Raw genomic sequence first — 13,877 nt, 5'->3', positions numbered from 1 at the left:
TTCATCAAAAACCCAGCGGGGCCTCCTAAGAACACAGCAGATCCATATGAGCGAAACAGTAATGATCCACAGAAGAACCAATCTCCTTCTCCAGCCCTGGTAAACGTCTCGTCTTCGGCAGCTGCATGTCTGTTACACGTAAGCACATGCTACTAGACAGCTATATGGCTGAGGAACACGAGGTCTTCCACAGGGATAACAGCACCATGGAGAGTACGGGTAGCTGTCCAGCCTGCAGTGCTGAACTGTCCCAGCAATGCTTAGAGGTCAGTTGGACAGCATGGAGAGTACGGGTAGCTGTCCAGCCTGCAGTGCTGAACTGTCCCAGCAATGCTTAGAGGTCAGTTGGACAGCAGCCTCCACACTCTTTGCCCAAGAAGTTGAAGATACCTTTATGCACATGAATATACAGATTTTAGTGTGATTAAGGGTACGCATCCCTGTCACCTTTAACCCATTACCATACAACCCCAAATACCAGACTTACTGGACCATTGGTGTTTCATTTCTTCTTTCCAACATGTGAGTTTCACCGCGTAAGAAGAGGAAACTGTTTAAACCAGGCATGTCCAAACTATGCCCCCCAGCTGTTGTGAAACTACAAATCCAAGAATGCCTTGCCATAGGTTTAGCATTCCCTAATTGCAAAATTGTGGAAAGGCATGATGGGACTTGTAGTTTCACAACAGCTGGAGGGCCATAGTTTGGACATGCCTGGTGTAAACCGATTACCTGAAAAACGTAACCCAATTTTTTTTTAAGGCAATCCTCAACATGGAGGACCATAAAATATGTTAATACTACATGGTGGCAGACATATTACGCCTGAAGAGGAGATAAGATCAAAGGTGATAATGGTGCAGCCAGGCAGCTCCTAAATGTCATGTTAAACCCAAACTAGACAGTTAGGGGCTGATTGGATGCTGAGTTATCACCTTTGATTTCATCTTTTCACTCGGCTTTATACATCTGCCCCAGAAGGAGATAAAAATAAATGCAGTTATAGAAGTCAATGGGACGGCTGGCCATGAGTTCAGAATGACTGTATAGTGGGCACACTGGCAGTATACCAGGCTGCTATTACTGTAAAGCAGATTACTTGGCAATACAACCTGCAGTAAATAAGTATTTAAGGGTAGTACCTGATGGGACATCGGATTATATAGAATATAATGAATTGTGATCTAGACGCACACGGACACTAGTGTTGGAGAAACACTGGACCGCATCAGGCGTGAGAAAACTTAGGACTCAGGAGACAATGGACAATGAGCTGCTAAGGACAGGTGGGGGGGGGGGGGGGGGGCGCTGTATTACACAGCAGGACAGCCAGCCAATCAGGACGCCCATACAATCATGTAAAGTAAAAGAAAGCTCTGTATTCTGGGGAACATACGCCATTCCGCCGGTGATCAGTCCCTGCCGGTGTTTATTATCTGTGAGAAGAAGAACAAAGCCGTAATAATGCGCCTGGAGTATTTTCAAATTTATTTATTTCAGGCACAACCAAAAAAAATCTGAAATTCATATGGTTGGAAAAAATTACTTTATTGAAGCATCATTTACAAAATCATAGATAATTAAGTGCAGAATGCAAAAACCAGATAAAAGAAAGATTAAAAAACCCACCCAGTCCATGTTACGCCCCTCTCCATGGGCCAGAACAATCCCACCTCTCCACCGACACGAAGAGATCCTTTTCCTTCTAGTTGGTCCAAAAACCTCAGAAACTTGAACTGTAAGAGTGCGGAAAGGGGGCGAAGAAAAGACATCCCCGTAATGTGGTTGGAAGCTGGCTGTTGTCCCCCACCAGCTTATGGTCAAGTAAACATAAGGAAGGATAATCAAGACCCCTACTTTCCTCAGCTTGTAAATTACAATTCATGATGTTTCCTCACTATACATTCCATTTATGTCTGAAAATTAAAACGGGAGCCGCTGGGGCGTCACAGAAGGATTAGTCCCTATTGAGAGGAGGGCTGGACACTCTGGTTAGAGAGATCCATATCGCACGTCATCCGCTGGGTGGAAAATGTAAAATCAGGGTGAGGATTCCCCTCCTACTGTTCCAAACTCCAAGTCTCTTTGTTAACGTTCTTCAAACGTTTGCAGGTCTTAATCCAGATCCCAGAGTTACAGAAAACCCGGAGGAGGTGCGCCAGCAAAAAACAAACAAAAACAAAAACCCTATGTTTGACCCTTATTAATGACCTTATGTATTGTATTATATAAAGCAAGTGACTCACAGTTTTAATACACCCCAGCCTGAGGCCGTTTTGGTAACACTGGAGGATTCTAGCTGACATGAAAGGAAAGAATAACGGACAGCAGTAAAAGAGACAGTCTCAGAGCACAAGGTCAGACTACAATGATCTCCGTTGGTGCACAGTGCTAAACAGTTGGACCTGGCACAAACATATTTAACGTGACGACATATTACAGTATCCACCCCCTCGGCTTCTCGTTATACTCAAGATACGGCCTAGCTTGGTCACTTCAGCAGCAAAGCAGAAAAATAAAACCAGATCACTATTAACTCTTCCATAACAGGTACGTTTGGCTTGTTGGCACACAAGGCCTGGTGCCCCTAGTAAAGATCTTGGCTAACTGTATAATAACTAAGATTATCTGTAGTGTTGTCGGGCGCAGCTTCCACGAAACCACTCAATGGGTAGGGGAGGGACCTCTTAATAATCAGCCTCGGTCAAATATCCACTGAAGTGAAGGCACAACTGGCAGCAAATGGGTTAACAGCCTGTAGAACTCATTTTGCCAGCTTTACAGCAGGTAGCTGCACGTTAAAAGCCTGATCAGAACAACAAAAAAAAAATTAAAAAAGTTTAATATGCAGAACACAGCTCCCTCTCCAAAAGAATAGAAACAAAAATATAGATATAATGATCTGTAGTAGACTCCAGCTCAGGTAATTATGGCAAAATTCAGCTCAGAGGAGAAGCTTGCAGAACTGCTGCGCTGCCACGGGCGAAACGCGCTGTGCAGCGCTGCAGAACAGAGGGTCCCGTTGCAGGATCCGCTCACTGGGAAGACTGGCGGCTGCTGCTCTACTGCCGTTCCACATAATTGGCTGGGAAGAGCCCGTAGCGTTCCTTGCATAGCCCTCTCCACCATCCCTCGTCAATCATCTCAATATTTGTGATAATGTCATCGGGGTCAAAAGAGATCTCGTCGTCACCAGCTGGGAAAGAGAAAAACTTGATTCATACAAGTAATAAGATCAACCCCAACAAAACACCTCGGCAAAGCAAGAAAAAAAAGAACATCCGGCATGGAGAAGGAAGAGTGCAGAAAACCATTATTTAGCATCACAATTTTATTATAGATTACCGCAGACTCGCTGTGTGGAAACGCACAGTGCGGATTGGTGGACACACACAGAGGCGGGCCCAGCGTTGTTGCGGTAACTGTCAGGGTAGCCAATAGCGAAAGTATGTGTTTTAACTTTATTGTTTAAATCTGTCATTCTTTACAACACCTACCTGCTTGGTAGTCATACAGAGCAATGGCGGTGATTCCAAGGTCACTGTCATATTCGGCGTATGTATTTTCCACTGAAAGGAGAAGAAAAAAAAAAGTGGCAGAAGCATAAAAACCACAGGCTTTATTCAGCTATGTCAACGCACTGGGCAGTATTCAATGCCTTTTTGCGAGCTGTGATGGCAAGCTTTGCTGACTGTATTCAACATATCCACCTTGCTGGGTTTTTACAGAGAGGTGGAAATAGTGTGCGTGGCCGCCAGACAGCGAGATTCGCGGCAAAATTCAGCAGGCTCCCTGCATTAGCTGCGAACCTCGCCATCCTCTGACAGCAAGGATTCCGCCGGAACATTGAATACGGTGAGCGGCTGGCGCGGGGGTTAAACAGCGAGGGTCGTTTGTTTACGGTGATCCTCGCTTTTTGACCTCCTGGTCGGCCGCATTAAACACGGCCCACTGAGTCACCAAAATTTGGTCCGTAGTCAAAGGTTTTCGCGTCGACAGCCACTGGCGGACACCCAACCGAGCTATTCAAATGTAGCTCTGTTCGGGTGCATCTGGCTGCTGGCGCTTCAGCTCACACTCCCAGGGGTGGTGAGCTGAAATCAGTGAAGAGTCGCTTGTCTGAGCACTCGGACAGGACTTTGCGCAGCGCGCCAATTTGATGGGTCAGCTTTAGCAGTTATGCGTGGTCAAAACCCGACGATAATAAGCCCAAAAAACATCTACTGCAGATCACCTATCATCGCTCGGGTGCAATATGGCAATTGAATATTGTCCATTACGTTGTCATCTACACCCTCAACTGCTGCCCTCTGGCTTCGTGTGATCCCCAGCACCTGGAGAGCCAAAAGTTGGACCTTCTTGTATCTGTGCAGGTTTCACAATAATAATATCTGACGGTTACTAAGTAACCCCAAATACACATTGTTTTTGAGTTTTATTTAAGGATGGACTTCCATCATTGGTTAACAGCACTAAAGACCTGATAATCCGCTATAAAAAGTGTACAAGTCAATCAGGGAGCGCCACGTAGGGCTGCAGCACTGACAATCACCAGTTTCGATACGCTTCTATGGTGAGAACAACGGCTATGTGGTTAACAGCAAAGTTAATAGGAGTCAATCTTGTGTTTGACCTCAATTGACCTTGCGGTTAGCCACATAGCCGCAGTTCCCAAAATAGACTTCTATGGAGAAATCTCACAATAGACACGTATGGGAGCAGGTAATTAACAGTGCTGCAACACTGCCGATCAAGGGAGCGGCACCACAATGCGCTCCCGGATTGCCCTAGTCTCCTAGTGACACAGGTCATGTGGAGGCCAGGATTCCGGAAATGGGATTGATGTGGGCCCACATTTATCATTTTCTTTTTAACTCAGGGATTACTACTTTGCAACAAAGAGGACCAATTTAAACTGGAATAGGTGAGTATTTTTTGACAGGAAACAATGGATTTTAATGGACAAGAATGGGTGCACGCGATGTAGGGAAGGATGTGAGTGTTTAATACAATTTTTCTTTCTACGGTGTTAGTGTCCTGTCTTTTTTTCAATTATTTCTTATCCCGCAAGTTGGTACTTACGGTTCTTAAAAAGTACCATGTGATGGAGGCTCGATGGGACCTATATTTCTACTTGTAAAAAGACTAGTTGGGGTGGTAATGCTTTGGCTGCAAGTACCAATATAAGCATGTGTTTCCCCGGACGGTGAAGCCCAGTGTTTGTTTAAACCACACAGGTGATCAGAACTGGTCCAAGAGCCTGGTGCTGGTTCTTTAAATACAGGGGGGCCTCCCACAATATTTGCCCTTTACTTTTTGAACCAGTTTTTACTTTTTTTTTTTACACATTTTAAGAGTGAAGCAACTGCACAAATCTCACTGATCTGTGCAGGCTTCATGTACGGGAGCATTTGGCTGCCGGCAAATATAGCAACCAAGAACGGACGCACCATCACACGATTGACGTAAACACAGTAACATAATTCCTGTGTTCTCATTTTAAAAATGCACCCATGTCTGATCGATATCACCCTGGTTTGAACTCGGTCAAACGCAGGTGAAAGACATTACTCAACCGACTCCAATTTGTCAGGTGCATCTCAGATGTATCCACTATATTTACCATCTTGGTAATCTGCCGACTCGTACACAGCCTCTGTGACCGGAGCTTCAGCCTTGTGGCTCACGACATCGTGGTAATCGGACTCCTCGGTAGAGATGTTCTCGGGGGCGGCTTTCTCTGGCTGCTCACGTAAAGGAGCGGCGTCCTGCACCATGGAAGGAAGAGGAAAATGTATGGGTCCCCTGTGGTGTTAGCGCCTGTATCACATGTCACAAACAGCGCACGGACAGGTGACTTTTTGTCATGTGATCAATTCAGGTTGAAGAGGAACAAGATTAGAGGGTCTATGCCAGGCAAGTCCAAACTATGGCCCTCCAGCTGTTGTGAAACTACAGGTCCCATCATGCCTTGCCACAGTTTTGCTATTAGTGAATGCTAAAATTATGGCAAGGCATGCTGGGATGTGTAGTTTTACTACAGCTGGAGGGATACAGTTTGGACATGTCTGGTCTATGCAACAGCAATTAGCCAGAGATGGACACCAGCTAGAATCCTTGGTGACATCCCTGCTGCAGTATTAAAAACACGGACAATAGAAATGTCCGCACTGACTAAAAAAGGCCGTAATCCAGGGATGGCCAAACTGTGGTCCTCCAGCTGTAGTAAAACTACAAGTCCCATCATGCCTTGCCACAGTTTTGCCATTAGGGGATGCTAAAACTATTGCAAGGCATGCTGGGAGGTGTAGTTTCACAACCTCTCAAGCTCGCTGCCTAGGTGTTATCCTTGACTCAGAACTTTCCTTTGTACCCCACATTCAATCTGTCTCAAAATCATGCCACATGCACCTAAAAAACATATTTAAAATTCCAAAGCCATAAACCAAACTACACCAACATACATATCTTCTCTTATCTCAAAATATCATCCAACACGACCTCTACGCTCCTCCCAAGATCTGCGTCTCTCATCCACACTCATTACTCGCTCCCATTCCCGACTGCAGGACTTTCTTCGGGCTGCACCCACTCTGTGGAATGCCCTCCCAAGCACAATAAGACTCTCCTCCAGTTTCCAAACCTATAAGCGTTCCATAAAAACTCATCTCTTCAGGCAAGCCTATCAAAATCCAGAACCAGTCATAGAACCTTGCGTTCTGGTGGAATCGATGCAATAAAGAATACAGTATCTATCCTTATGTATCAATACCTATTTCCCTATAGATTGTAAGCTTGCGAGCAGGGCCCTCCTACATTTTGACTGTCTGTAAATACCCTGTTTTGTTGTATCACTGTCTGCTATTGTAAAGCGCAACGGAATATGCTGCGCTATATAAGAAACTGTTAATAAATAAATAAACAAACAGTTGGAGGGCCACTGCCTGCTGTAACCAAACAATACTACTCCCACTACCAAGGTGTTATATAGTTTTATTAGTCAATGGTACTAGACATGTATTGTTGACTATTCAGCGACATCACCCCTCATACCTCATATACGGGGCTTGCCGGGGCCTCTTCAGCCACAATTCGGGGCCTGGGGGACGGAGGAGGAGACGCAGGTTTGGTGGCTTTGTCTTGCTCCTTGACATAACAAGCAGAGAAACATGAAGTTATTTTATTCTGTCCAAATCAGATCCCATACAAACGGTTTCCCTGCGTGGGAGTATGATCTATGCACATCATTGCTGACGTAAGCTATTGTATATACTGTAACTGCAGCTGTGTGAGCACACGTGTTCCACATGAAAATCAATTGCTGCATACTGTCAATATTTCATAGCTGATGCCACAACCAATAGTATAAGAATAATATACATACATACACAAATCAATGAATCAAGAGCTGCCATAGAGTTTCCTTCCGAAAGGAAAAGTAAAAAATCTACAGCCTGCTCTAAAGGCAACACTGCCCTCTAGTGGCCAAGCTATAGTATCACATGGTATAATATCTGCTCTTCTCTTTGGAATACTTTTTCATTCATTACCATACAGCGTTGACTACAATACCCACCTATTACGCCTAATGGCATTGCATGGATCTCCATGCACTTCTGATCCGAGTCCCCCCGGCAGTAACCATCGGGACATAGAAGTAAAACTATGGGTACGTGAGTATGAATCAGGCCTAAGGTACCACATAAAGAGTTCTCCCAGCCTCAGGCAGACACTGACCTGCTTCCTGCGGGCCTCATCCTGTTCCTGCTTCTCCCGCTCCATCCTCTGTGCTCTCTCCGCCTCCGCCTTCTTACGGTCCTCCAGCTCCTTGTCCTTGGCCAGGTTCTCAAAGTTCGCCCGAATGCTGCTGGCTTTGTTCCCCTCTAAAAGGATAATAAAGATCAGAGTCCAACTACAGTCTTATCGGTTTTTAGCCCGCGTGAATAATAGAGGCGCTCAAGCGGACAAAGAACGGGCACTTGTGCTGTCAGGATTACCGGCACGTATCACACATTGGCTGCCATCCACTCCGGTCACGCACAGGTGCCTACTAAAGGGCCTTATCCCTAGTATGTCATTTTACGCCTTACATACTGGAATACTAAAATATATACAACAGTAAAAGAGAAACCCAAACGATATATAAAGAGATATCTCAGTTCCTGGGGGAGGATACCGGTGTATCCAAGGTTCAGATCGCCAAATTGAGGTTCAACCTTCTGTATGTACCCGAAGCACTGATGATGTACAAGGTATTGGGCCCCATATACTGTAAATATATAGGTATTTCCCCAGGGCCGGTGCAAGGCACTGGAGCGCCCCAGGCGAGGGGGAGGTGGGGGGCACGCGAGGGTCCGGGAGGTTAATTGGGTGCAGGGGTCTGAGGGGTACCTGCTGCGCCGTCTGGTCAAGTTAGCGCCCCCCCCCCCCCCCCCCGGATGGAGATGAGCAGAGGTTTGAAAACACTGGCCACACGCAGAATGGCTGATTCTCAGCCAATCAGCGTGTGGCCAGGGTTTTTAAACCCAGCAGCGCTTCCCGTGCCGCCGCCCGGCAGATAGCGCTAGTTATTTCCTAATCACTGCAGGGACCCCGCCCGCTTAATACACAGCACCGCAGGTACCCCGGCGGCACGGACCCCCCTGCACCTCCGCTCATCGGATAGCCCAAATCGGATTGGTTGCCATAGACGACATCTAATCTTGTCCTCCTTAGAGACATTCACCACGTCGCGGGGTCATTACATACCAGCTTCCACCGGCCGCGTTCTCTGATAACTCGGAGCCACTTTCTCCACATCTTCAAAGTTGGACGCTGCCTGCAAACGGAGGCCAGGATCAGCACCTTACACAGATGGTTTATCACAGGTCATTCTCATCTTTGCACTACATTGCATGCAGACCATACTGAGAGCTGTATCAGACATTGGAGGTAGGGCACATCCAACATTACTGCTAATGGAGCATGATGCACAGGTAGAACCGATGGAAGCGTGCGCTGAACAATTTATTTCAATCTGAGTTGTGCAGATGCTTGATCCGAGCTCACAGCCCTCTCCCCACTACAACAGGGGTCCAACAATGGGCAGATGCATTACATCCGGTGAAGAGATAAAGAGGAGACGGCGATAACGCACCAGCCGATTAACTCCTTAATGTCCGTTTTAAAACATGGCTGATGCGTTATCCGCATTATCTCTTCACCAGGCCTAATACATCTGCCCCATTATAAGCTTGTTACTCTTACCTTGTCCATGCGATCTTTCTGCACTCCGTACTTTCCACCGAATCCCTTGGAGTAATCTACAGTAAGGATGCACAAATCACTAAATGGGGAAATATCATTGGTAAAGGGGGAGGGGGTAATTCCCCTGGGCATTGGCTGCTGGTAGGCAATCTACGGACACTGGGGAAGGGGGGGGGGGGTACCCAGAAATGGACATGAATAGTCTTTACCCTCAAATCAATGCTAAGCGGCAGTTTGACTAGCCGCGGTTAATTTCCGCCATCTTACTCATCTGTCGGAGTTATTCAATAATAGCTCGCAGGTTCCCGTTAATGCGGATTTGTTTCGGAGGAGACTTGAACAGAAATCAGGGGGTAGATGTATGAAGCAGTGATAAGGGAGGGGAAGTGATAAAGTGCCTGGTACTGTATCACCGGCCAATCAGCTCCTGACTGTTAAGTTACAGGCTGGGTTTAAAAAGGAACAGTCAGGAGCTGATTGGCCGGTGATACAGTACCAGGCACTTTATCACTTCCCCTCCCTCATCACTGCTTCATACATCTACCCCGCTGTGTCAAATGCCCTGTGGCAAAACGGTTTACCCATAGCTGCAGGAACTTATCCCAGGGTCTATTAGTGAACAACTCTATGGGGTTACCGCACAAGGAAAGGGGCTGTAATTGACTAGAATCGGGATTTAAAGCCTGAGGTTACTACTCTCTTTCCGGCGTAGTAAATGACCGAACATATCTGAATTTGCCCGTTAGTCGAGGTTGGATCTTGTAGGGACGAATAGTTATAATTGACCAAGACGGAGATGTAGGAGACCTTTGAGGGGGATAAAGTGAAGTTGCTCATGGCAACCAATCCGTTTCCGTCATTTCATAGCAGCTTTTACACATCTACCTTCAAAACCACTAATAAGTCGCACCTGGATAGTATTCAACGGGGACTGTCATTAAAGCTAATTTCTACTTACCAAAAGCTTTGCTCCAACCAATGAAGAATATGTAGGAGGACTCTAGGGTGATGGCCACTGCCCCCTACTGGACAGTCAGTATACTGCACATTTCTCACTCTCCCTAATAACATGCTAAGTGTGTAGGGGTCTAAGACTTCCTAATCATCAGAGATAGGTGGGATCTTCTAACCATTCTTACAGTCTGGTCAGAGAACTATAATTCATATTTTGCATAATCGTCTCCTTTCCTTTCTCATTAGTCTTTCGGAATATCATGTGGTGTTGTGTATGGTCATGTCAAACTAACGCACCATTATTTTGTTGTAGCCATATATTTTTATTTAAAAAATAAAGAAAAAAAATAAACAAAAGTGCTTTGTGTAGGTGTAGCTAAGGCAAGACAACACAGTACAGAACTTCAAGAATATATGAAAGACTCTACACCCAATTAATAGGGCGTTCTAGAACCCACAGTGCCATTCTACAGGACTTGTCCAGCTGTGTCGGCGCAAACCGTATTAGTGTGAAACACCCACTCCCAAGAACCAGCAAACCAGGCGCAGGTTACAGAACACCGTGAGGGAGATACAGGAGAAGCATCATACAGGGTAAGACTCAGTGACAATCACACACACACACAGGATAACACCGAGTCGTCACGTTGCAGAATACCTTTTTGGGATTCGTGTAGCTGCAGTTTCTCTTGGTGATCCCATCCCAGCGCACACTTGTCTTGTCTGTCTGTCTGCACACCAAACTTTCCTCCAAACCCTTTCACATAGTCTACGCACACAGAAATCCACGTGCCATTAGGAAGGAGAGACACCCCATGCACAGGTTATGCTGTAGCTTAGTATACAGTATTAAAGTCATTATAGGGTGAGCCCGCTAAATGGAAATTGAGCTCTGATGAAAGGATCGGCTGAATGATTTTATACAGGGACAGAAGAACAGGTAGATAGCAAATGTAAAGGTCTCATTTACAGGCGGCACTTTCGGACAAAAGGGTGAGATTTAGGGTGATCCAGAACTAAACGCTCTGGAGATCCTCAATCTAAGCTGATCCTCCATGAATCGGCATCTGGAAACACCCACAAGTATACAAGTAAGGCCGACCAAATCAACCTGTTGTTCTCGGAGACCGGTGTAACTACAAAACCAGCATGGCCGCTGTGCCGTTTTCTGGTAGAGAATACTGGCACATGTAGTTCCACTATAGACTTTAGGCCACGTCACCTACTGCCACACACTTGATGCTGCATACCTTGCATCTTTGAAAATCTGTGCAGTTCCCATTCCCTGCCTGAAGTGAGTCTCTGCTGTGATACTTCTAGCACAGTGTGGTATGTATTTCAGCGCAGATACAGACCAGACCTGTGCTAGCAGCACCACAGCAGAGAGAGACACCCAAGGCCGGGAAGAGGAACTGCACAGGATTTCAAAGTTGCAGGGTGCTAGAATGAACACTGGCTCTATAGGTACATTTTTGTTTCTTATATATTTAGCAAGAACAACTTATTTATAACAATTTACAGCAATTTCCATTTAACTTGCTCATTAGGAGAACTCCTTTTACACAGGACACATTATACTCGATGAGGTTACATGGGTAGAAGGGACACATCATCCAGGATGACGGGGGAGGGGGAGGATGTGCGTCAGTAGCCTTTTGCTACGCGGCTGCAGGAACGTGACGCAGAACCACGAGAAAAATAGACTGCAAGAACCGTAGACATTCAGAAACAAGTTAGAATGAAGTTACGTTTCCCCAACAGTCTCTGTGCTAGAGGTGGCAGCATTTACTGCTAAGGAAAAGGCTAGTTCCACTTCAGATATCTATCTTTTATAAAATGTTACTATATTCTGGCCCCTTGCCGAATTGTTAGAACAGGACATGTACAGATAAGGTCCTTCTAGGTCAGGGGTGGCCAAACCTGTCCTCAAGATCTACCTACAGTTCATGTTTTTCAGGCAACCTGTGATCTATAGTAGAAATGAATGCTTGATAATGTGACAGTTAGTAATGACTGCACCTGTGCACCAGCTAGGTGATCTGGGGAATGTGACAGTTAGTAATGACTACAGCTGTGCACCAGCTAGGTGATCTGGGGAATGTGACCGTTAGTAATGACTACAGCTGTGCACCAGCTAGGTGATCTGGGGAATGTGACAGTTAGTAATGACTACACCTGTGCACCAGCTAGCTGATTCGGAAAATGTGGACCATTGGTAGATCCCGAGGACCGGTTTGGCCACCCCCAAATAATTTAAAACAACATAGAATTTGTTACAATGTCGACATTGACCATGTAAACAAGTGCGGAATGTCGCTTGTGAAATTATGATCTTCTGCAGCGACCAGCAGCAGAGGTTAAGGTTAAGTGGCAGGAAGAGACGTTAGGGTTAGGCTGCGGGAGTGGCAATTACAGTTAGCCACCAGGGGGAGCTAGAAGTCAAAATAAGATCACTGTTGGACGCAGAAAACATCGCTAGCCCACCAGGGAATTTTTATGTCGACATTCTCATCACGATGAATGTTGACTTGGTCAATGTGGACATTGCGAGCAGGTCAAGATTATGACTAGGTTGACCAAATATAAGCACACCTCTTCCTGCGTCATCCACCAGGTGTCAGTAGAATCAAGTGGTTAACTATAACAGGCGGAGGCTTTATACTGGATGTTAGGGAGCGTCATATATTATATTGGAGTAAGGCTTTATGCCAAATAACCATTACATTTCCCAACAAAATTATTTGACAGCAATATACTTAGGCAGTTGTAGTTTTCTAGATGCATTTAAATCAGTATCTGCTGCCATCTTTAGCTAAAGAAACATCATATTAAGGATTCCATTCAATTAGGAGCAACTAGGTCAGCATCATAGGGCTGTGCTCAAAAATCCCCAAGTCCGGGGCAAGATTGGGCTACGACGGGGCGAGGTTCCCCTGCTGTTGCCACTGCAAAGTCAACTTGCCCCTTGTGCTCCTAATTGAATTGACCACCAAGTCAGAATTAGGAGGTAAATATAATTAAAGCGTTAGTTTTTTTTCTCCCCATCTGCAGGTTGAGGCAAACCAATGACGGTGTCGGGAGACCGCACGTTCGACACCTGCCGTGGTCTGAAGCCCTCTGTTCACTTAACCAGAGCTAAATAGAATCCCCCAGTATCCGGCACAGCGCCTGACATAAGTTCGACGTGTCCCTAACCACATAGGCCTGCCAGGGACAATAGGGGGAGGGGCTGTACGCATACTGAACCTTTCTGGGATTCGTGCTTTTCTGTCTTCCCTTGGTACTCGAACCCAACAGCGCTCTTGTCTACATTGTCCTTATCGACGCCATATTTCCCACCAAAACCTTTGGAATAATCTAAAAATTTTAAAAGAACACACGTTTTTAATTTACAAACAAAACAAAAAAAACAATATTTCATTTGATATACCACTACTACTGTCCCACATACACCCATGATGTTTTGCGAGGTGTGACTTTAACCCCTTCAGTGATACACCGTAGAAATTTCCGGGCTATGCTCCAGTGCTCAGACTGGCAAGCCAGGACAATTCTCAGGACTGCCACTGCCTGTGCTGCTTAGTGCTGGGCAGTGCCGCTGCCCGGCTCTGGCTCCTTCCCTCCGGCTAGGTGTGGAGTGAACTTGCTAACATCAGGGTGCAGGGCTGAGCAGTGGC

At 45.9% G+C, this 13,877-nt stretch overlaps 1 protein-coding gene across 4 annotated transcripts in view; it reads right to left on the bottom strand.

Moving 5' to 3' along the window:
• Window positions 1–1,529: 1,529 nt before the first annotated feature.
• The window catches only part of CTTN (cortactin), a 34,755-nt gene continuing 22,407 nt past the window's right edge, over window positions 1,530–13,877 (bottom strand). Inside the window, exons 9-17 of one of the 4 annotated variants that reach the window (XM_083164569.1) lie at window positions 13,447–13,559; window positions 10,859–10,969; window positions 9,247–9,302; window positions 8,749–8,818; window positions 7,738–7,883; window positions 7,054–7,146; window positions 5,624–5,768; window positions 3,498–3,569; window positions 1,530–3,196 (exon numbers count right to left, since the gene is read on the bottom strand). In XM_083164569.1, coding sequence (XP_083020695.1) covers window positions 3,063–3,196; window positions 3,498–3,569; window positions 5,624–5,768; window positions 7,054–7,146; window positions 7,738–7,883; window positions 8,749–8,818; window positions 9,247–9,302; window positions 10,859–10,969; window positions 13,447–13,559 — 940 coding nt within the window. In that variant the 3' untranslated portion in view covers window positions 1,530–3,062. The remainder of the gene's footprint in view (window positions 3,197–3,497; window positions 3,570–5,623; window positions 5,769–7,053; window positions 7,147–7,737; window positions 7,884–8,748; window positions 8,819–9,246; window positions 9,303–10,858; window positions 10,970–13,446; window positions 13,560–13,877) is intronic. The other 3 variants (XM_083164570.1, XM_083164571.1, XM_083164572.1) reach the window with 3 other exon arrangements.

The sequence above is a fragment of the Crinia signifera genome, chromosome 11 (assembly GCF_055691185.1).
Source record: "Crinia signifera chromosome 11, ASM5569118v1, whole genome shotgun sequence".
NCBI lineage: Eukaryota > Metazoa > Chordata > Amphibia > Anura > Myobatrachidae > Crinia > Crinia signifera.
Note: the sequence above shows the minus strand (reverse complement) of the source record. Positions and strands in the feature narration are given on the sequence as shown.